This window comes from Conger conger, chromosome 7 (genome assembly GCF_963514075.1).
Source record: "Conger conger chromosome 7, fConCon1.1, whole genome shotgun sequence".
NCBI lineage: Eukaryota > Metazoa > Chordata > Actinopteri > Anguilliformes > Congridae > Conger > Conger conger.
This window is the reverse complement of record NC_083766.1, coordinates 36,577,538-36,601,052: the sequence shown is the minus strand read 5'-3', so window position 1 is coordinate 36,601,052 and position 23,515 is coordinate 36,577,538. Positions and strand designations below refer to the sequence as shown.

The following is a 23,515-nucleotide window of genomic DNA, read 5'->3' as shown; positions in this document are numbered from 1 at the left end:
TGGCAAGACATATCTACAGCTTTGTTCACTCCAGATAGTCATGCCACAAGGCATGCCTGAGGGGATGGAAAAGAGCCATTTTGTCTTCACTAGCCACAATAAGGAACAGTTTACTTAATAAAGACAATTTTAGAGAAACTTAGAGCAGAGGTTCATGTGTATTTGCTCAAAAGAAATGATGCATGATACAATAATCGAACTGCAGCCAGAAACATAAAAATATTTATAGATAATATGATATTACTGCAGATCAATTTTCTTCTGATATTTACACATACAGTAGAGTATGCTGTGCTGAGTCAGATGCTTTAGGATGTAAGGAAACTGCTGAGGTTTGGGGACAGCTTCCCATATTTGTTTTTAAATCTATATTTTAGGATTTACTTCCGTGTTTTTGCCCAATATGGCAGACATCCAAGAAACTTCAAACAAGCCTCTGCACAGTGATTATATCCTTGTTTTCAAGGCATTTCAGTTTATTTTGAAAATGCACATTATTATATTGTTTTTGTTGCACCCTATGAAGGAAATTGACAAACTCCATCTGAAACCCTTTACAGGCTTGTGTGCATTGTAGATAGTGGTTAATCCGCTTTTGGGTGAAGGTGTTTTGATCTCCTCACCAGAGTCCATGTGGTGCAATAATAAGGCAGAGAACCACACAGCATTCTTACTCCCCATACTTCCCATCGGAGTACCACAACCTCCGATCTGTTTCCTTCTCCAAACAAATCCTATACATTTATACATGCCTGCGTCAATCACCGATACTTTAGATGCTCACAGGGGACTGTGTACCATGCTAGGCTATTTAAGGGTTGAAATATTACCACATTAACCATTATATTGTACAAACTTGAGCACCATGTGTCAGTCATAATACACATGAAGTCAGGGGCGTAGGTTTCATTTCAACATTGGGGGGAACACATTAATTTCCTGCATTCTGGTAAATTTTTATGAACCAATTTGCTCTTCTTCTGCATCAATTTATTGTGAGAAAATGTTTGCTTTGAAACTGTTCGATGGCTTTTAAGAAAAGTGAAAATCGAAATCTTCACATTTCCCTCAGTCCAGCTTCCTCATTGTTCGCCGCAAAAACAGAGAACAGAATGCTAAGGGGGAAAAAAAATGTTTGCAAACGTTCGCCTGTTTGCTGAACTTTAACGCACCCCAGATAACTTCAGGCACAAGTTATAAAATAGATAACGTTAGCGTTTCATCAGCAGATACTCTCATTCAGAAACACTGAAGGTAAAACAAGCGTGATAGCTACTTACACTACACTCACTACACTATCATGCCTCCGCAATGATAGACATATAGCAACTGCGAGTCAGCGAGGCCGGCAGACCCAGCAAGGTTAAGATGGTATGGTCCAGTAGGGGTGTATGAAATAATTGTAAAATAGGTAAGAAGGATATCTAAGCGTTTAGACCCTCTGTGCTGTTAATTTTACCTGTACTGGGGAGGAGGTTATCATTCATTATGTTTTGGGGGAGGGACAAATTCACCTCTTCTCAATATTGAGGGGGACATGTCCCCCCTGCCCCCCCCCCTAAATCTACGCCCCTGCATGAAGTATCAGGTCTATACACTGATTTATTTGAAAGTATTCAAATAAATTGGGGGTGTGGTGGGGGTGTCTCCATCACAGTGCCACTGCTCACAGTCCATCTCAGGTCAAAACTGAGAGCTCACATAGAGAGACAGAATCCACTATTTCAATAACTTTTTGTGAGTGGTCAGCTGGGAACTGAATACACGCTATTCTGTGGACACTGAAGACTTAACCTTAAACTTAACTCAAGGCTACTGTACTACAGTCATTTCATTTCTGGAATGTATTTAAGGAGGTGACAAATTCTGAGTAAGAAAGGTTCACAATAGTCTAATAATCATTCTTTAGGACTGTTAATCGGACATCTTCTTAGCCAGTGATTTTTTTATTCTAATATATTTGTGAAATTTTTGTCGTTAATGCTTCCCTTGGCACTGTATAACATTGAGAACTGGTCCACTTGATAGAAAAATCCTGAGGAGAACATGCAGTAACTAGTCAGTAACACAGGGGGTGCCCTTTAACTTTATCAGCTATGCACCTATTACATTTCCTTCATCAACTGTATTGTTCATTTGCACTGATTTTAGTTATGGTTATTAATATAGCTCTGTATGGTGTAGCCTACACTGTATATATATATTTTAAATGGAATCCCTGGGTTCTGTCAGAGAATATAAAAAATGTTCAGATAATTGTTTGCTTCATATTTTAAGCTTAATAGTTATTTACAGATTAAATATACAGTTATACAGATTAGATGCGGTTATGTATTTATTACAGGGTGTCTAGATGCATCTATTTACATTTCCAGGCTCACTTAAAGTTAGCTCAATCAGTAATGATTAAGTGTACCGCTAAAAGTTATATTACTAAATCACTTCTAGCCTTTAGGCACTGTGTAGCAAGACGATAGTTACACATAATAAAGCAGGCCTACACAATGCATTCAGCTGATGTATACATATTTGACTTATTATGAAATACATGTTAAAGATAATAAAATATTTACCATTATTTAACTAGGAAAGCATGGACTAGGTTTGTGCAATGCGAGGATAAATCGTGAAAGTTTTCAAGCTTGGCAGACCAAAAAACAAAGCACTAAAACGGATGTGGACATGGCTGTAATGTATTGTACTTTCCAACTCACACAGCAACGCCTTCTTTTGACTATCATATTAGTATTGCTCCCTCCCCCTTCTGCATCTCATTATCGTGTGCCCGTTGCTGCTAGGTGAACGGCTACCACCAGTCTGAAGCAGGTGTCCAACATGGCCAGCATGGGCAGCGGATCTCTCTCTACATCTCTCTTTTTATTCGTGATTTCGGCAGCTTTTCTTCTAAAAGGTAAAATACAGATTTTATTGTACATCTAGCCCGCATTTCTCTTCTTTCTCGTTGGATATGTATGGGCAATACAGAGACATAGTAGATGGCTAACATTGGATGCACTTGCTCCAGAGCTGGCTTGCTTTGAGCCAAACAAATTAACTTAACTAAAGAAACCGATAGTTTTCCTACATAGCCTTCTTAAGTCCATTATTGCTCGGAATTTGAAACCGTTAACAGCGAGAGCTATAATTGATTAAAGGATCCATGAAATAAAATATGTTTGTGACTTCATAAGGAGGGCAGTGGCAACTTCGTGCAGATCTTACAAGCTAGCTAGCGCGCTACTCGGCTAGCTACAATCATCCACGAACAAATCCCAGCACCAGCACTGCTGCAGCAAGTCCAGCTTGTTAGCTGTATGTTGACTGCTAGATTGGCTAGCTATTGCCAATCAGATTCATGGCTAGTTTTTTTAAACCGTGGTTCCAGTTAAGTAAGTGCAATTATGTGATATGCAAATCAGAAAAAGTTAGATTTTCTCCTTTTAGGGGTAACTAACTGGTCCCTAACATCATTAATCTACACTTCAAACTGCGTGGATTCATAGCTACATAAGCTAACGTTAACTCAATGAGTGATGGTGACGCTCTTCAGAGAACTGGCCAACTCGGGGCTTTTGTAGTTGCTTGCGAGCGTGAGCTAGCATTTTCAGCCTTTGTTACATCGCTAACAAAAATGACCAACTGTCACGAGTACAGAAATATGCTGTTGGGAAAACGTTAATTAGTTAAGACTGTGATGGAAATATGTCTAGTTACCTAACGTTCGCCAGTGTAATAGTTTCCCTTTCATTTTATCCGACATGCTTGTCTGCCACCCTGTTTTATCTTGTGGCTAGCGTTTCGGCGACCAGTATTACTAGCCAATAAATAATGTAAGCTGAATAGTGCAATACAATGTTCCCGCATCACTTAGCGAGGTGTTTTCGCCTGTTGGCAAAATGCGTTGTGATAGCTAGTTAGACTAGCTAGCTACTTGTGTAGGAAACGAAACAGGCTTAATATCAAGGAAGTTCCCTATCTATTAAACTGACATTACATACTCAGTCTACAGTGCTGCTCCATATCTTTAATTTGCATCTCGGGATGAAATTAAAATCGTAGACCCTAGACCGCTAGCATTAGTTCGTGTATTTGCTTCCTCGCTAAATAACATTAGTTACTCGCATAACGTTAGCTAGTAATGCCATGTTAGGTATTATTCTCATTCTTTCTATATATCACACGACGCGTTTGTTTCATTCTTAGCCGAAATTACGCGAGTGGGGAAACTCGTAAGACCTGTCGTACAAATGCTACCTAGACAGTAACTAACTGTTATATGAAGTAAATTAACGCTAGATTTGTCAATAACGTTAGTATAATTAACGGGTTATTAGCTCGTATCACAAGCCCTCGGTGTGATATCCGATTTAAACGCAAAATAAATCTCGCTCCTAGTTTTGGTTGTCTCCACTACAGTTTCTCCATTTCACCCTGTGTTATCCGGCGTCTATGCCATGAAAAGGACACTGCAATATACGTAGACGTTCTCTTGATAAGCATTTCGATATTCTTAGCTATAACGTTATAGGACAGAATGAAGCGACGTGAGATTCAATGGATCCGTATTACCTTCTGTGAAGCCCCATTGAGGAGAAAATAGCGGGTTGAGGGACGAAGAGGGCAGTGTTTGCTGTTTCAGAGGGGGAATAGAAACGCAATGCCGTGGGATGGCTTATCACCAACCGTATGCATTGTGTTGGCAAACTATACTGTATGTTAGCTTGTTGCACTTCGTTTTTGATATCGTTTATATCGGTAACACTCGACCACTTGTCGCTGATTTGGATTGAGCGGTCGTGCGTTTTATGATGGTTTCGGTTAAAACGAAGTTTGCCACTAGATATCAACAGGTTCAAGCGCAATATAAGCTTGCTACGGTGCATACATTGTGTTGAATATCTCGTTAGCAAGCTACGTTAGCTATCTATCCAGATTAATAACACTGCTTGCGGCAGTGTATTCTCATACGGTATGTACTAGTAACTTGCAGTGATGTTTGCGCACTCTAGTGTGTGCCCTATCGGGAATCGGTAATTGTTTCGTCTAAAGGGCACAGCTAGCTATTTGTTTACATGTATTGAATCTTTTCGGCTTTGCAGCAGCGGTACGGCATTTTTAGTGTAATTTGGATGCGGGCATGTGGAGGAGTGGGGTTTGAGAGAACAGCATCTCAATCGGAGGACCAGCAGTGGTTGTCTTGGCTAACAGCTTGACAGTAGTCAGTTATTCGGTAGCGTAGTGAACTGTCTGTGCCAAATGGCTCTTCAACGTGAATCTGAATACTAGCGAGGGTCGACGTCATTGGAAGATCGATCATTATTTGCGCAGGAGGTAGGAGCCAGGCTGCATTCTTTAACTTTTTCACGATCTACAAAGAGTATTGATTCAATGTCAAACAAGTAAATAGCCAGGCAATTTACGAGTACCCAAACCACACAAAGAAAATACTCCAGTATTTCTGGATTTTTAGATTTGGTATAGGCGCAGTAGGAGTTAAAATAACGGTCTAAGCCAGGAACTGCGTGTGTGGCGGCGGTGGTGGTGTGGAAGATGTGCTTGTGGTTGATTTCTTCATCCTGGCATCTAACGCTGACCAGAGAAAGTTTTTATGCACATAGATTTACTTAAATGGTGGATGCATAGGATCTAATGTATACTGCATCATTTTGTTTCTGCATTCGGCCCTTATTCCCTTCGGCATTAATGAACAGCCCTGTTTTAATAAGCAGACACAGCAGAATATACAATGTAATATTGTACTGGTAGAAAGTAAATAAAATAAAATCCTCAAAAAAAGCAGAAGTTCCAATGAGATTGTGTCGTCGGGTGCAGGATGACTTTGAATGTGCGTAACAGAAATCATGAAAATGTCGAGCTGGAAATAATAGGAAGTTAAAACTTTAAACTGTTGCTCTCAGCCGTTTGATTTCACCAATGTATTCAATTGTCAGTTTTTGCAACAGTTTTTAGGCGACACAAGATAATGTGCGCACTGCACATTATTAAAAAAAAGATCCTGATTGCTGATTAAAATGCAACAATTTTGTCAATTATGTTTTAAGATTAAATATCTATATATTTTTGCTTTTACAAAATCAGAGTGTAATTATTTTAATTATTTTATGAGCTGAAGAGAACGTGCCTGAGAAGCAAAATTGAATAACCAGTGGATAATATTTGTTCCTACATTGTGTTCATGAGCCATTACAAGTGCTAGGTGAGCTGCTGTGTTAACAGTTCCAAACAACAAATAAGCAACTATTAAAAGTATTGGGTCCCCCACCGTGATGCAGTGTCTCCACCTCTGATTTTTCTGTGGGTGGGGGACAATTACTTGAAGGTTAAATACATAAATACATAATACATAAATGGCATAAATACAGTTGCATTAACATTGCAGTGCGTGAAATAACAACCCACGACTCAATAAAGTAGACGCCTATCAAAACGCTTCGCCAGTTGAAACTAGATGAGATAAATTCCGTGAATATTAAACCTTCAGAACCCAGTAGAATTCTAGAAGACTTCTGCAGAAATTTTCCCAGTAATTTTCAAAGAAATTACATATGTTTACATTACAATTCGATAAATGTTGTTATAAACATAGGTAACATTATGGTATTCAAGACCAAGAGTTCTTCCTAACTAGCTAGCTAAGTTTATGATTGTGTCCTATGTTTTTATTTAGCTGTGCGGGAGGTACTCTTAGTTACAACAGAGGCTATTAGTCCGATGGCTAAGTTAGCTAGCTAGCTTTGGTCTTCATAGTGTACTTAGTTAATAAGTGGCAAATACATTATTTGTTTAATGGTGTTACTCCCACCTAAGGCGAACAGTGGTTTCTGCTGCACTGCCATCCCTGTTCACACTGACCGCCGAGTATCTCTGAAAAGTTAAATGGTAACATGTCATTCCTGCTGACTTGGCCTAAGCCTAGTTGTTGCACGTACAGTATAATTTTACCATGAATACATGTATAGGCCTATTCATATGATAGAAATCACAGAGCTGTTTTCATTGCCTTAAGAAGTGCTGTGTCCGTCAGCAATAACGTGCAAGAGTGAGTGCTGTATTCATTTCTGGGTTATAATGGATACACAGCCATGCGAACAAACAAATTGACAAACAGATGGAGTCCGATCCATCCCCATCAGGTAGGGGATGATAATGACATGTAGCCATGTAGATTTATTCTGTGCCGAGCATGTAATATGTGAAAAACAGACTTTTTTATGTTATTTTTTTTTTTTTTTTTAGATTTTATGTTCATTTTTCATATTTTTCTTTTTTGAGGTTGGGGTTTGAGTGAGTGCTGTTTTAACATGCAGATACACAATAAAATACCTGGAAGGTGTTGTGAAGGGGATGTATTATTCTAGGGCTAACATAGGCATACCTGGGAGAGGGGGGGAGAGAGGCGGTTCTGAAAATAGCTACAGCTGCTGCAGAATTAGATGTTAGAAAAATGGAGAGGGGGAAAGATGCAAGGAGCTGGAACATCCGCAATGCTGTTCGATAAGGACATCTTTAATGGCCGTCTTGTTTCTTGTATGTCATTTTGCGATAAAGTGTATAATAAGCGATATCAATACATTGATATAATGACATTGCTATTTGTTTCTACATTTACACATGGGCAGAAATAGTCTTGGAACTAAATAGAAACGTATAAAAAGTGCAGCTTTATTGGTTAAGCCCCTGGAGAAAGTTTGCAAGATGCAGAGGAAACTGGTATTCCATCAAAAACTGGTGTTCTGAACTGGGGTCCATCTTCATAAACCCAAGGATATCAATGACCCAAGGACCCAAGGATACCAAGTTCTGCATGGTGGAGTGGTCAAAAAAAACCCCCTCCAAATATGTTCTCTATCCTTATCACAAAATATAGGAAGAGGCTCAAAGTAGTAAACCAGGGGTGCCAATAATTGTGAAACCTGTTTTTTTAATTTTTTTGGGGGGAAAATATTTTTTAAAAATAAATAAAGTTTTCCATTGAATCCATTGAATCATTAATAAAGCACACTTCACATGTTCGAAAAGAATGCTTATGTCAATAAGAGTATCATTCTTTCGTTTACGGTATGTTTGTGCATATTTATTGAAGTTGCAAATAATTCCACTGAGTCCACTGAGTCCACTGAGTCCACTGAGTCCACTGAGTCCACTGAGTCCACTGAGTCCACTGAGTCCACTGAGTCCACTGAGTCCACTGAGTCCACTGAGTCCACTGAGTGTACGCACACCTTGACAACTTGCCAAAGCATTGTAGATTTGTCCAGTGCTGCAGTGCCTACAGTTTGGTTAAGGAAAACATGCATTTTCCTGGGAGATTCTGTAAACGCTTTGTGTGTTTCAGAACCCCCGCCCCCTCAGTAAGTGCTTGGCTCTTCAAAGAGTAAGGCTAAGCCGTGGACTTCTCTCCAGTTTTTGGCATATGCTGTCGTTTTTCCAAACACCTGTTCGTGTGCCGCACGGCTGAGTGAGAGAAGCGGGCCACCACGTTCTGAATGCATCTTTTAAAGTGTCCTGTGACACCGGCAGCAGCCGAAAACAGTCGTTTGTGTACCCTGTGATTACTTAATGCTCTGTTTCATCTGTGCGCTGATAACAGGATGAATGCATTTTATTTATTTTTGCCGGGTGTTTACATCACCTTCAGTTGAGGGATTAGGTTTCATTGCGGCAGATGGGGTGTGGTCTTACAGACATCTGGTCCCTGTGCACTTAGCAACTGTGTGGTGTAGAGGAAATGGATTGGATATTGGCCATTTTGCCTTGGTTTCCCTTAACTTCGGTGACATATGTGCCATTGTCTAGGCTGACTGGGCTTCAGTAGGGCTATTGGGAGGTGCTGTTACAAAATGGACATTGTTGGGCATTGGTGCATCAGTGTTGTAAGCAACCAGGTGGAGAGGATGCAAGTTCAGTTGCTAGGTGGGAAGCTGCCTTTGGACATGGCTAGAATTACCCAGCGTGAATTAACTTAACATTACATACACATTTATCAAACCAAATAGCCTAAGGATATGATTGAGTAAACTACCCACATAGTTCTCCCAACAGAAGAGTCCCTGCTATGTTAGAAAAAAGAACAAAAAAACCAAGTTGAGTTAATATGTTCAAGGTGTGATGGATCATCAGAAATTTCAGATGGTTTACTATGCGAGTTGGTAAAAAAACAAAACAAAAATTTCTCCTCCTCAGCATTTTTAAAACCCTTCTTCTAAGCAGTCACTAATCTTGGTTTTTTTGTTCATATTATTTCCAATGGCTAGCTTGGATTTTAACAGATGGTGTTGAATTGCTAATACCTTTTGAGCGGGAGGTTATTTAAAGTAATCTAGTCTTAAATGGAAAAAGGCTTGCATTGATTCACATTTAACAGTGGGTTGGAATTAATAACAAATACAATGATGCATACAATTATGCATTTGTTTACCCTCACCGTTGCTTCATTGAGCCATTTGTCAATACATCCTCTGGTAAGAAGAGGAAAGCAAATGCCATGTTTTTCCTCTTTCTTTCGAATTCTGGGATGTTCCGATTCCGCCCAACTGTATATGATGGAGTCGTTTACATTTCCCAACATTAGCATAAATCCTGCGGTTCAGCTTCACCTTGTCGTTTCACTTTTTGGGGAGTATGCCATATTTATATAAGATGCAGCTGCCAGGTACCTGATTCAAGACATATTTCAAAATGCAGACGCTGCACCATTGGGCTGGAGTTTCAGCCATTACAGGTCTCACCATGTGCGCCTCAGTCCTGCCTTTCCTCTCTGTGCCTTAAGCCCTATTCGGACGGGATTGGTTTTTCAGACAATGTGTATAAAGTAATTGTTATCACAGGACATCTGGAATATGAATGACTGATTCAGACGGGATGAGAGATCTCTGTAATCGGTCTCCAAAATGGCAGAGATGGGAGTGGTTAGTTGGCCTGGCCGGCATTGTCATCACCACGTAGCTTCTGCAACTTTACGTGCTTGACTGGCAAAACAAACAAGCTGGCTTCCTGAGCGAAGAAAACCCGCAATTGGAGTAGAGAGGAGACCTTGGGTATTCTTACAGTGTGGAGTGAACACCGTGACCAACAATAATAAAAATAAAAAAAACCCAAAAAAAGCAAAAGAAAAACCACATGACCTTTCCATTTGGAAGCAGTAGGGTATTTAAGAGGTTTGCAACAAAAATCCCTGATTAAAGGAAGCCTACCGTGACTTCCGTGTAAAGAATGTATCAGACGTTGGGACTTAATCAAAACAATACCTTTCCCGCCAGAAATGTCTATTTGGACTGGACTAGTTTTACGTGGAATTGTTTTTCCAAATCACTGAGATGGTGTATTCGGACGCGGCTAAAATTACAGACATTGCCTCCCCCTGCGAAACTAATCCCATTCGAATATGGCTTCAGCCTGATCCCTGTATGAGGAGTGGATTGAGCAGCAATGCAGTTGGGAGTCATTTCTACCACCGAATTGCAAATATGTGACTGTATGAAGCAAACTTGCATTATTTAATTAAGGTCAACCGGAGGAAAAACTCAACTGACAGCAAGAATTTCCCTTTGTGCAGTATATAGTGATTTCTTATTATTTCTTTGTGTGGGTTTTGTAGATTGTGGATTATTCACAGGGGTGCCTTTAGAGGGGATAACCCCCCCCCCCCCACCCTCCCAGTAATCTAAAACTGCATGACATGTGTTGGGCTCCACTAGCCGGCCAGACTTAATGCCCCCCACAAATGGGTGAGGTAATGGCTAATCCGCTAAATTATTTTTCCTTTTTGGGATTTTGGGATTATGGCTGGACTTTGCCAGTTTGCCGTAGTGTTGATGAGTTGCTTTGCCAGCCATTTCCTGGGGCCTGAAGGGATGACGACACATAAGAGTATTATTTTCATTTCTCAGTTGTAAAGTGCAAAGCATTGCTGTTTTGTGGGCTCCTTTTTTAATATGGGTTTCCATGCTAATGCTGTTGCATTGGGCCTATATTTCGTAAAATGCGTAAAAATGTACAGTCCATATTTTTAATGGATTTCGATTGGCGTCGCTTCGCTTTCAACAATGAACTGTTTAACGTCAGATTTCTCATTGATGCATTTTTCATCTTCCAGAGGCTGTAGCCTAATCTTGGAGATGGAACTGTGCACTTGTTTTTGTGTTGTTCATTAGTCAGGTTTTTGGTATTGTAAAGTAGTGCACACTGTCTAGTAAATGTAAAAAGGTTTTCAGACTGAATAAATTTAGGCTACATTAGCTGACTTTTTTCTTTTTTTTTTTTCCAGTTCTGATAATATTACAATGCAGCATACCTTTATTTCCCATTCAATAAAAACATGAGGGTTTTTAATGTAGTTGAATCATTGTGTGTCGGTTTGAAAGGCCAATGTGACTGAACTGAAGATACCTTTTTCCCGTATGCCCATGGGACATTCTTGAAGTTTTTTGTGAGAGGTTTGTGCCATTGCATTAAAGCCGTTCAGTCTGTGGTATGGCCTGAGTTGTTTTCTCATTTTTAGCTGTGCCTTTGATCTTGGTAATATCATCATTTTTTTTTGTCAGTGTGTATGTCATAGAATCACAGGAATTGACATTATAAAAACAATGTTTGTCCCAGAAACTTTGTAGTAAGTTACATAAGTTGTAACTTATGCTGTATATTTTCAGCAGTGCTCTCTAAGGTATACTAGACTTGAAATCAAATCAGTGCAGTCTTTGAGAACCAAATGTTTATTTATTTTTAAATTTGGGCTTATCTTCAGAATTGTGCTAAATAGATCAAGTATCTCTCTGTGAATATCTCAATAAATATTGTCATGCCTATTCCAGGAAAAAAATTTTAACTGTGACTTTGCCATGAGAAATAATTTGTTTTGTGTTTTCACTATTGCCGTTGTGGCAGATGATATGTCTAAATCTTTATAGATGTAGGAGTAGACTTATATTTTCACAGTTTCTGTTGACCTAAATGGGTGATAGACTTGCTAAGCATATGTATTTTTTTCCCTCATGCCATTCAAGCGGTTTTCTAAATTTAGTTTGGGATTACATCTTCATTATTCCATATCTGCAAGACTCTTCCCTTTTTAGCATCACTCGTTCTGAAACTGGTAGGCTCCAAATTTTATTTTTTGACAAGATTGGAACAACCTGCTGCCTGATATCTTCATTTTTTCAATGTTTGATCCATCTGAATTAGGAGAAGACTGATTTTCCTTTTTGACTAAGAGATTGCCTTCGTCTAAGAAGTGCAAATGATTCAAAACAAATCTGTCTTTGCAAACAGGGACAAGGGCTTATATTCATGCTTTTGGAAACCCAAATGATGCACATTGCTTGGGGTAAATGCAAAATGGTTCTTTATGTCCAGGTGAAATGCCATTTATTTCTTTTTTTCCCTGCACTTTTTGCCTTTGAGCTAGAATTGAAACAACAGAATAATCTGTTTTGTTCAACAATTAATATAAGACCGTTCTTTGTAATGTAAAAGAATCAAACAAGAGACTCTTTATTCCACAAAAGCCCTAGATGGTCTGCCTTTGTGCACATTCTTCAAGATTTTGTAACTTGTTTAGTTCACTTTCAAGGTTATTGCGATCATCCCTTCATGTTTGCAAAAATATCATTGCCATTTTGCAGTTTCTTCCCCCTTTAAACTAGACTAATATGAAACTAATTTCACTCAGTGACTTGTTAGCCTTAGTAAACGACTTAATTCTTTTTCTGCCCCTTTTAATTTCTCTTAATGTTAAGAAGTATTCAATCTACACATGAATTATTGCCTGATCCCGCCAAGCACTGTGAAGTGCCAAAATGCATTCGTATGTGATTATGAGCAATAGTTCAATGAACGGCAAATGCTTTCATTTTCCAAAAATCCCGTTCAACTTCATTTTGTAAGTGATGGTCGTAATTTGAATTGCCCCAGATAGGCTAGGTCTTTCTGTTATGGCCATTTTTCCTTAGAAATTCAGGATCCATTTCAGTGGAAAAAGGCTGCAATGTGAAATGGAAGTAGTTTACACTTCACTTACTTACAAGTAAATACGATCAGTCATTACTGAAATATACCTTGACATTAGCAGGAAATTGAAACCATCTTATTAACGAAGGGTTTAGACCTATGCAGCAGGTAGTTAATGAACTGGGGAATTGAATTCTGCGCCACTACCCCCCTCCCACCCATCTCCCCCTCCCTCATGCGTGAAGTCAGCACTGCAGACAGAATTGCTGTTCTCCATACATCATATGTCTCTTGTATAATAATTATTTCCAATTAAGGAGAGATTACAATGATTCATTGGCTCTGCTTTCATCTTCCTCAAGCACTGTACAACATCCTTGCATGTCTCGCGATGAAGGTCAATCATTTAATTTCAAAGTGAACATCTTTACCTCGTTTAGACGGTGACTGCTGTTTTTCAATAGGATATAATCCGGAGGCGGCGTTTGCCGCTCCAGGAGTGAGTTGAAAGCAGTGTTAGGTTCTTTCAAAAACAGTGATGATCACGCCATGGTCTTGAGTCGTCTCGGGTGCCTTGTAGCTGCCTGCCCTTTTCTCAAGTCCTTTGTTTACTTCTCTTGTTTTTTTAGATAATTTTAAGTAGAAAATTGTTTGTGTGATGCCCATCTGCACAATTTTAATGGCAAATTCTTCTCTTTTTGTGGACGTTGGCTGTTGGCAGGCCTGTGCCCGGTGATTGTATGCATAGGCTTTATTGAATTGCTTTGAACTGAACTTTAATGGACTTCTTGGAACTAGAGATTCTGAGAACTTTTAAGAACTCATTATACTGGAAACATCTTTTCAGATAGAAGTAACTGTCAATTTGAAATTGCCTGGTATGGATGTTAGCCTGCCTCTTTATCACTAAACTCAGAATTGATTGTTTTAGAAACCAGCTTGGCAGTATAGTGATTTAGCCATCACCTCGCATACTCTCCGAACTATAGATAAAGCCCATGTCTGTCTTGGGCAAAAACGGATTCTGGAGAGCTCTCATCCAAGGATGGTGTGGCCATTTTGTGCTTGAATTTTGAGGAGTGGGAATGGTTTCAAGATGAGCAAGGTGAAAATGGGCTGTTTTATAGGTCATGCACAGGTGATAAAATGACTGTGTAGATCTGTGCAGGAGTGCTTGTGTGTACTCAGCTTGTCAAAGAGGGACAATCAGAGAAATGTCTTTGCAAGTAACCCACTGCAATCAAGAGTACTGGGTAAACTAGGCAGTGGCAAAAAAATAAAAATAAAATAAAAATACACAGATACCTTGAAAGGTTTTCAACACGGCAACATGACGGTCAACAGTTTAAAAATAAAATGTTTAAATGGTGTTTACTGTTGCTTTGGAGAGGCCTGTGGGTAAATAAAGTCATGCTACCACTTAGCACCACAGGGTTTCTTTGGGAGGGTGGTGTTTATGCTGTTTGTAGTGCGTCATGATGCATGCAGGCAGGCATGTCCCAGCCACTCAGTGTCAGCTTTAGCCCAGTCATGGCTAGCTAACCAGCCCTGTGGTGCCACACAAAGAAGGGCCCCTTTCAGTCAAAGAATGAAATCACACTCTATAATCTCCACAGTTTTTTTTATTTTTATTTCTATTTTTATTTTTTTTGTGCCCATAAAATCACCATCAATCTAATGTGCAACTGCCATCTCTGCAGAGTCTGACTCTGTGACGTGTGAGCCGTCCTCTCGCGAGGCACACTGCTGTTATAAATTCTTCCTTTTGTATAAGACTCCTGTTCAGTTTTTGCTTACTGTTGCGGTGGAGCTCGCAAGCTGGTTTGCTGCGAGGCAAAGTATCAGTCAACCAACATTGACTAATGTTTGCCTGCTTGGCTTCAGTGAACGTAATACAGCAGGTCCTCGTATGGACTGATACGAAATATGTCAAGTACCACCTATTGCAATTGAAGTTGTTAATATTTTAGAGAGTTAATATCACAGAAGCTGGTATTGCTGGAATTGCTGCCCAGCTAGGATCCAGAAGCTCTGTCATAGGCCTCTGGGGGTCATTTGACAGTCCATTTCAGTCACCTCCTGGGTAGTTTTGAGCAACTTCTGACAGCCGAGTGCAGAACGCTGGAGACCTTGATACCTTCATCATATGTATATATATATTTTTATTTTATTTTTATTTACAGGCCTGCGATTGAAGGCGTTGCTACGGGAGAAGACGCAGCAGATTGTAGTTTCCTTTGGTGGAGTGCCTCTTTAATTGCAGACTCTAAGTCCCAGCAGCGTTGCGTTGCCGCTTGATGAAACGGCAGTACCTGAGCCCTTCTCCCATGGGCCTCTTCCACACTGGCTTGTTTTGTCTGACTGGCTCAAAGCTAATACAGTTCTTCATGAGCTGTCATCAAATTATATTGCATTCTGTCTGTAGTAAAGGATTACGAGCTTAGAAAGTTAGTCCATTTCTGCACTGCTGAGCAATCAGTAAGTTGATGAAAGAAACAAACTCTGTGGTCATTTAAATGGCTGACATGCACGCTTAACTGTGGTTCTATAACCGTTCCAGTATTTTCTATTATGTGCATGCATGTATTTATTCATTATTAATTCATTTGCATTATACACACATTTCTACTGTTTTTATATATAGCAGTCATTTGCTATCTGCAACTGCCCACTTGTTCAGGGAAACCTTGTCCACTAGCGTAGGTTTTGTATGACTTTCACATTTCTTCAAATCATTAGACTTTTTCTTACGTTTCTAGATGGTTGGGATATCCATTTTGAATTGGCCAAAATTGATGCATGAATATGCTATGCCTTTCCAAGATCAAGTATTTAATTGTTATAATTTAGTGATGATTTTCCTCTGGATTCTAGGAGAGCGAGGCCTCGTGACTTCCAATTCCTGGGTCCTTCAAGCCTTGCTTCACGAGCGTAAGATCAGGTGCAGAGGAAACGGGTTGCTGCATCATAGTCTTAGTTGAGTGTTCAGCCCTTTACTGTTTCGAGCATTGTTACTATAGCGAGCGCTTGGAAGAGGTAACGCACTGGATAAAATGTGCTTAGAATGATTTGAAAATGTGCTCTCAAAGATTTGACAAATTGTAAGCCGATTGAAAATGTCTTTGTATTGTAAGTTCATTTAAGGTCTTGCAGGCACTCTTTATGTGCGAGGGAACGCCACAGTAGCTTTTGCTCATGAGAATGTAGCCAGTGTTGCGCCTCTGTCGATAATTGCTGGTGCTTGACTTTTTTGGGGGTGGGGGGGGGGGTGGGGGGATTCAGCATGTTGGAAGCATTTAAGACATTAAATGACTTGGAAGTCGTGGTTTTTTTTCTTCTCCCCTCTTTCTGATGAACAATTCCTCTCTTTATGGTGCTCATTGTTCCGGATCCTATTGCTCACAGTGCCTTTTGAGGCTGAAAGCCAGAGCCACCTCGGGCACAATGGGATGAATGCGCGTGCAGTCTTCAGGCGTGCAAGTTGAGTCATTAAAGAATTTGTAAGTGCCTTGTGCGCCTTTCTTTCCTCTGTCATTTTGTTGTTCGCCGAGCCCCGGAAATGTGAATGGATTACAAATTGTAATTCCATTTCTTTATTTGGGATTTGCATTTTTTGCACGCGAGGCACACTTCGGGTTTTTTTTCTTTTTTTTCTTCCAGGGCCCCATTAGAATTCATCCCCACTTCGTTTATTGTGTCGGCTCCCCACTTCAAAAGGGAAAACACGGAAGAAAAGCCGTCCCCTAATCGGAGAAGGAGAGCCAACGACACAGAATCTGTTTCTGGACCGGTTCCAGAAGGTTCCTCTCAAACCTCGTCCCGTCTTATGTTGCGTTGTTTTCTGTTTTATTGTGAAAGGAGGTCGGGCGGTAATCTCCCGGGGGTCCACAAAGGCCCAGAATGCTGTGGGAGAAGCTCGTACAGAGGGGGTCTCGAGATGTTACGTTACAACTTTCCCAGTGTCTGCAAACCGGCTCGCGACAAATGAAAAAGCTGCAGGAGACGTGAGCTTGGTCCCCCTTTATATTGTAGAGGCGACATACTGCAGTATAACGTGTTCTACACTTGCCTTTCCGGAGCGCTACGTTTAAATGTAGCTGTCGTTTGTCACAACCCAACGTGTGGCGCGCAAGGGAAATTGTCAGGTGTCTCACGACACCCGGGTTTTTTTTTTATTATTGCGAACCGAGTTGGCACTTGGCAGATGTCCTTTTACACTGAACAAACTTAATTTGGCACTGGGGAGCGTTTGCCTTTTCCCGCTGATGTCCTCTGTGAGCACCGCTAACCTACACAGTACAGTGATTATCAAACGCACCGCCGGCCAGACAGGGATCCCCGCCCGCGTTGGTCCTGTCGTTCAGAGAGCGTCTCCAAGACCGGTACGTCCCCCGGAATGAGCGCGGCACTGAGACGACTGACGTTTCCGTCATCGGTCAGCTCTGAGGAAACGTTAGCTGTGTCTGCGGTTTAGCTCATTTGCGGGCTCCCTGTCTCTCACTCTGCTCCTCGCTTGCTGAAGGCAATCCTACGGACTGCTTTTGCCCGTGGTGTAGTGTGCGAGCCGCGCACGTTTGTGCACTGAGACTACAGTCAGTGTGCCGTCGGGCTACTGGACGTAAGCTCTCTGGACGCTCTCCTCACGCGTTTCCTGTGCTCCTCTGCATGTTTTCTCTTTTAGCGTGGTTTAAATAATGCACAGTTAAACTATACAAACGGGTGATTGCTCTGAGCAGTGCACAGAAGTGCATAAAGAATCCCATATGTCAAGTGGAGCTATTGGGATTAAATGATTCCCTGTTCATTGTATTATGTCCTATTCACTAGACAAACCAAACAACAAAAAAAAACAACCAAGTAGATAAATTTCCAACCTTTTCTACCCTATTTGAGCTGCCCAATTGTACATGACTGTGCTCGTGCTGCAATCAGCGCTACAAATCCAACAGGGTAGTCAAACTTGTGATCCGATAAGAGCCATTGTGTATACTTTCATAGCGAGTGTGGTCGCCATGTTTTTTGTCATAAGTGCGTTCCTAACCACAACTATGCAATCATCAAGTTCACACTTAAATCCCTGGATGTACACTTAGGCACTCTGCATAACGGAACACAGCCACAGACGGCGACCAGTCATGGTTCCTGGCTGACTGAACCGTCCCTAACCATGGTCGATGCTACGGCCAATTACGCCTTGCATCCGACCCCCTCTGTCAGAACTGGCACTTGTCAGTGTCGGGATTCAGTCCAGGACTGTGGGTCCCATCCATGCACTGCGGCTTGACAGGATGAGCCACCCAGCAGCCCCTGTTCACCGCTTTTTGCGAGAATAAAATAATTGGCAGCGGGAAGCAGCGTGACAGAAATTAATATCAATAATATACCGGGATATTTTGCTAAATGGAAAATGGGAGAGAAAGGGCTCATTGGACATCTAAACTCTGTGTCGTAGAGTGGTAACCAGTGGAAACAAACTTGGTCCACTTGGACTTTAATCCGCTTATTGCTATCCCAAGCATGTCTTATTATCACGGCGGTGAGATCCCAGAGCATGTGAAATACGGGGACCGTTAGGGAGATTTCTGAAGAGTAAGCCCACCAGTGAACCTGGAGGGGTGCGGTCTACCCAGCTATACAGAGCTTGATCCTGCCTCCCTTTCTGTCTGGACGTCCCAATCTCTAACGTGGTGGGGGGTGGCATTTCCTGGCCCCCCCTGCCGTGAAGCAACCAGACACATTTTTGCCAGAGACCTGGTTATGGAGGCCATCTGGTATTGCATTTATTTTTTAAATTTTTTATTTTTTCAGGTCACAGGGAGTTGTCCTACCCTGGTAGCAAAACAGAAGGCACTGATTGAAAATTCGCCTTATTTCTGGGTCAAGCAAGGAGGAAATGACTGTAGCTTTGGGGTGGATTAAAGCTCAGGACCCAGAATGTGGATTAAAGAAGGAAAAAAAAGACAAGGAAGAACAGAATAATTGGGAGGGAAAGTCAACAGACGCAGTTGGGTTTCTGCCCAGATTTACTGTACTAGGGCTCGAGTGAAATCGGGTTCAGCCTCTGAGTGGGGAGAATGAAGGAAATGTATGCAAATAAGCTGACTAGAAAGCAGGCACCAAAGACTGCACTGTTGCTGCAGCACCGAAGACTGCACTGTTGCTGCATTGAACATCCCTGGCACCAATGCTGTTGATGGCTATAAATACAGAGCAAGCACTGAAGAAGTTTTTCCAAACCTCCCAAGGAAAGAAAAAAACAAAACAAAAAAAAAAACAGAATGAGAAATGGTCCCAATTAGGGCTCTAATCCCATCTACAAAAAAAGGTATCTTCTGTCTAATTCTGTCCCTGTGGTCTTAACTTGAAGTAGGAATTACAAAATGGTGCCCTGCCATTAGATGCCACAATCCCAGTGTGGAGTTTTAATGTGGGATGATTTCAAAACCTTTCTTGGAGCTATTGCATTGATTGCTGAATTATGATTATTTTGATATTTTCAGCAACATTAGCTATGCAGGCATTTATATTTGTGTGTGGACTTCTTTTCAGGGCTAGTCATTCTGGGTAATTTCTCTCCTTTAAATTCGTGGTCTAAAAATAGGCCCCAATAAACCCGACTGAACTGGGGCCAGGACCAGCTTTTAATTCGGCCCTAAATGACATGAATTTTGAATGCACAGCCTCGTCTCTTTACCATTCTACTTGAGTTTTCACTCCCAGCCAGCGGGTCGCATTCAGGGGCTCGGAAGCAAAACGATGCGCTAGGAACGAGTCATGGTTCAGTAACAAATCTGACCGCTTTTACATCCCGCTGATAGATTCGTCGAAGATTGGTTTTAATATTGTCTTCCCGTCCTCCCTTCTTCGAAGTGGTTTCTGGTCCGTAACTCTGCTTAAATTGTGAATTGTGGCTCAACTCCATGCAAATGCCTTCCCTGCTCAAGTTCGTCCTTTTCAGGCTACCTGTGTGTTTGGTTTCCTTTCAGCTTTCATCTATGCTAATATCCGTGCTCATATCCCTGATACAAGTTGTACGCCATGGTAATGCAAGTAAGCATTTCCATACTTTATTAGATTTCTCAGCATTGCATCATGCTGTACAGTACAAGCCTATACAATCTTAGCCATATTGCAGCATTTCCCACAATATCGGTGTGAGATGCAATGTTTCTGACAACGGATCTGTGTTTCTTCCCCATGTTTTGCACTTTTGTTCTGGTGCTTCTGTGGCATTGTCAGTGCAGCCCATAGTGGTCAATCATCGGACCAGTAAAACTGTTCTTCGGCAACTAAAATGTGCCGAAAGTTTGCGTGAGTCTGCATTTGAATAGTTCATTTTGTGGGTTCACTTCAGGCCTTCAAGGCCACTATACATACTCTTGCTGCTCTTTCAGGAGCACACATGGAAGGTCTTCATTTATCCAGTGAAAGGGATGAAGAATTCTCAGCCAGTCATTCTTTTGGACAAGTATTGATGAATTGAAAATTAACGATGATTCAATAGTAGTGAAACGTCTTTCTGAACTTCGAATGGGGAAATCATTCAGTCTTTATCCACGGTGAACGTGGACCATGTTCTCTCAAATATGATAGTTGGCTAAAGCAAAAAAGCCATACAATGTCAAATGTGTTCCATTTTCTATTCCTTGTTCCATTTCTGCACATTTCGTACAGGTGTTTGCCTGTATTGAGATTTTGTCCTTCTGGCAGGAAATGATGAATCTGGGTAGCAAAATGTATGATTGTTCTGCTGACCCCGTTTGTTATCCTGTGGCGAGTCCAGTTGTAGAGGGGGAGGCACGGAAGACATTGTGCTCTGAAATGTAGGCACAGTGAAAGGAATTGAACACCATGCATTTAATTTTATTTGACTCTGCTGTTCAGATTTCTATCTCGGGAGATGCTGTAAATGCCTTTCATATATATAGCGCTGAAAGCACGGTATCAGGCAGGCTTGATATTTCTGTTGCTGTGTTTTCAAGGTTGACTAATGCTGCAAAGACGACTGCTCTTGCCAGGACTTTGGATACTGGAGGCTGAAGAGAAGTTCAGCTTTAAGTGCATTTTCTTGTCTCTCTGCCTGGCTGGCTGCATTGTGTTATAACCCCCCTCCCTCCCTCAGAAGAAGCACTACGCGCTACGCTCTGGGTTGATGGCTGAATGTCAGTATCAGAAGGGATTGCTGTGCTTTCGCCGAGCGGCGCACTTTATGACTTTCGTTCTGAGCAATTAAAGCCATTCCTCTACATTAGTTTTGAAGATGGTCTGTTTTGAATGGCTCGTTTCTTGTATGTCTCATTTCTTCGGTCGTCAGAGCGTCAGCATTTTCTCCCCTCCCCAAAAAAAAAAAAAAGCAGAAGTCGAGCCGCCACAAAGTCAGCGTGGCGGAACGAGGGTTTCCTGCTGTAGGTTTCACTGTCGGCCCGCATTTCCAACTGCGTTTTGTCGTCCCCCCTTATTGTACATGTATTCAGTACCTTCTGTGACAAGGTGGCGATATCCTTCAGTCCAAAACGTCTCTGCTCAGAGCTATAGCCCCACTGGGCAGTCATGCGCTGTCCTGTGTTCTCTCAGGCCGATAGGCACGGACACAGCCAGGACGTCATTTCGCTGTGGAACATATGCTTAAGGTCTGCACACCACCCAACAGCTCAGTTCCTGTATGTCTAATAGACTGAGGGTCAGGCCAAGAAGCAAAGGAAGCGTGAGTAATTTGGGAGTCCTGTTGGGGGGAAAATATGCCATTTGCTCTCATTAAGCAGACCAAATGGAGCTTTCACTTGTGTTTGGGAAAGGTATGTTTTCACCAAGCTGCTAGTTTCCCTCCGTCAGCATCAGCATATTACCTTTGCTGAAATATCAATCAAGTTAATGGATGCCATAGCGGGCTCTTTCTGCTGCCTGGGTGCCCAGATATCCATGGAAATGAGGCATTTAACCCTGCGGACTCCTTTTCATACCCGTTTCTCTGGCCGGTCTGCTCGCTGTCCCACTTACTGGGATTATGGGAGGGCTGGGGTCATCTTTGAAAACAGTCAGAGGAGACACACTCCAGAATAGCACAAAGCAAGTTAAAACACGCTCACGGAGGCAGGGGAGTAGGAAATCTGTTTTCTCTTCATCTCCGCAGGCCTAAATATAGGCATTTTCATCAATATCTGTTTTATTTAGAATTTATTATGTAAGCAAGGGTGTGGGTGTTTGTGGTATGTGTGTGTGTGGTATGTGTGTGTGTGGTATGTGTGTGTGTGGTATGTGTGTGTGTGGTATGTGTGTGTGGTGTGTGTGGTGTGTGTGGTGTGTGTGGTGTGTGTGGTGTGTGTGGTGTGTGTGGTGTGTGTGGTGTGTGTGGTGGGTGTATGTGGTGTGCATGCGTGACTGTGTGTTTCTTACATGCCTTTGAGGTTTGAAGGCTGGGACTTGGCCAGACAGTCTTGGACGCCATCGCTGTAGAGGAGAGGCGAGCAGGGTGGGCCCGGTCTTGTGAGCCGTGCCAAACCAACGTTGGCAAGGAGGCGAGAGACGGGACCCAGGCCCCATTTCGTGAGCGACTCGTGCAGGGTTCTGCGGCCCGACTCGTTGCTAAGAGAACGCGGAGGGGAAAGGGGCAGGCAGGTGCGTGAGCTCCTTCTTTTGCCGAGGCGCACATGGTTCTCATTCCGCTCCTCGGTCGGTCACTCGATCATCAGCGCCACGGTGGGAAAACGGCGACACCGGACACGGTCCGCCTTCCCCTGGCGAGAACCCGCGCCGCTCCCATTCATGAAGCTGTTTGGATAATTAAGTCAAAATTTGATTTTGCTCAATTCCCCCCCCCCCCCCCCCCCCCGTTTCATTTCAGCTGTGAAATGAGAAAAGCGTTTGCTTGTGGGAGGATGTAGGTACCTGTTGGAGTTGTTCTGGAAGCCATGGCTAAACATTGGATGGCTTGCGTCGGGTAGGCAGCCTCCGCACTATTTTTAGGTTCCTTTTCTGTGCCGTCTGAACAGTGGGCAGGTTTCTTGACGCAAGAGGATTATTCCTTATGGCATCATTACCGGAGCCAAACAACTTCTCATCCCCCAATGAAATCATGGTTTATTCATGCTGTAGGTTGTGTTGATATCAAAATTTCATGCCGTCTGTAGACTTAATAGCTCCTGACACAGTGCCACTCTTACGGGCTGTGGAGGGAATAGAAACTGCACTCCAAACAGCCCGCAACCACCGCAGTGCCAATGTTCATGGGAACCTGAGAACGAATACGCTCGGAACAAAAATTACGCCCGAGCGGTTTGGGTGGTTCTCTTTGAGCGATTGTTTGGCGACTGGAGATTTGTTTTGAGTACTTCCTGAGAGAAAAAAAAGCGAATAAAATGTAATCCACGTGCACTTGGCAGAGGTTCAGCCCTGCCTGGTCGCAGTGAACATGCCTGGTCTCTTACTGCGCACCCAACACGGACAATGTGGCCTTTCTGCCCAAATGACCTTTCCCAGACTGGATCCCAAAAGGCCAGTGAAAGACCAGTGGTGGTACAGATCGGCAGCGAAAGCCCACACACTTGGCTCG

At 42.1% G+C, this 23,515-nt stretch overlaps 1 protein-coding gene across 4 annotated transcripts in view; it reads left to right on the top strand.

The window, feature by feature from the left end:
* Positions 1-2,781: 2,781 nt before the first annotated feature.
* Positions 2,782-23,515, top strand: part of cadm1a (cell adhesion molecule 1a) — a 277,211-nt gene continuing 256,477 nt past the window's right edge. For 3 of the 4 annotated variants that reach the window (XM_061248849.1, XM_061248848.1, XM_061248846.1), the window contains exon 1: positions 2,782-2,911. In XM_061248849.1, the coding sequence (XP_061104833.1) occupies positions 2,836-2,911 (76 nt within the window). In that variant the 5' untranslated portion in view covers positions 2,782-2,835. The remainder of the gene's footprint in view (positions 2,912-23,515) is intronic. The other variant, XM_061248847.1, reaches the window with a different exon arrangement.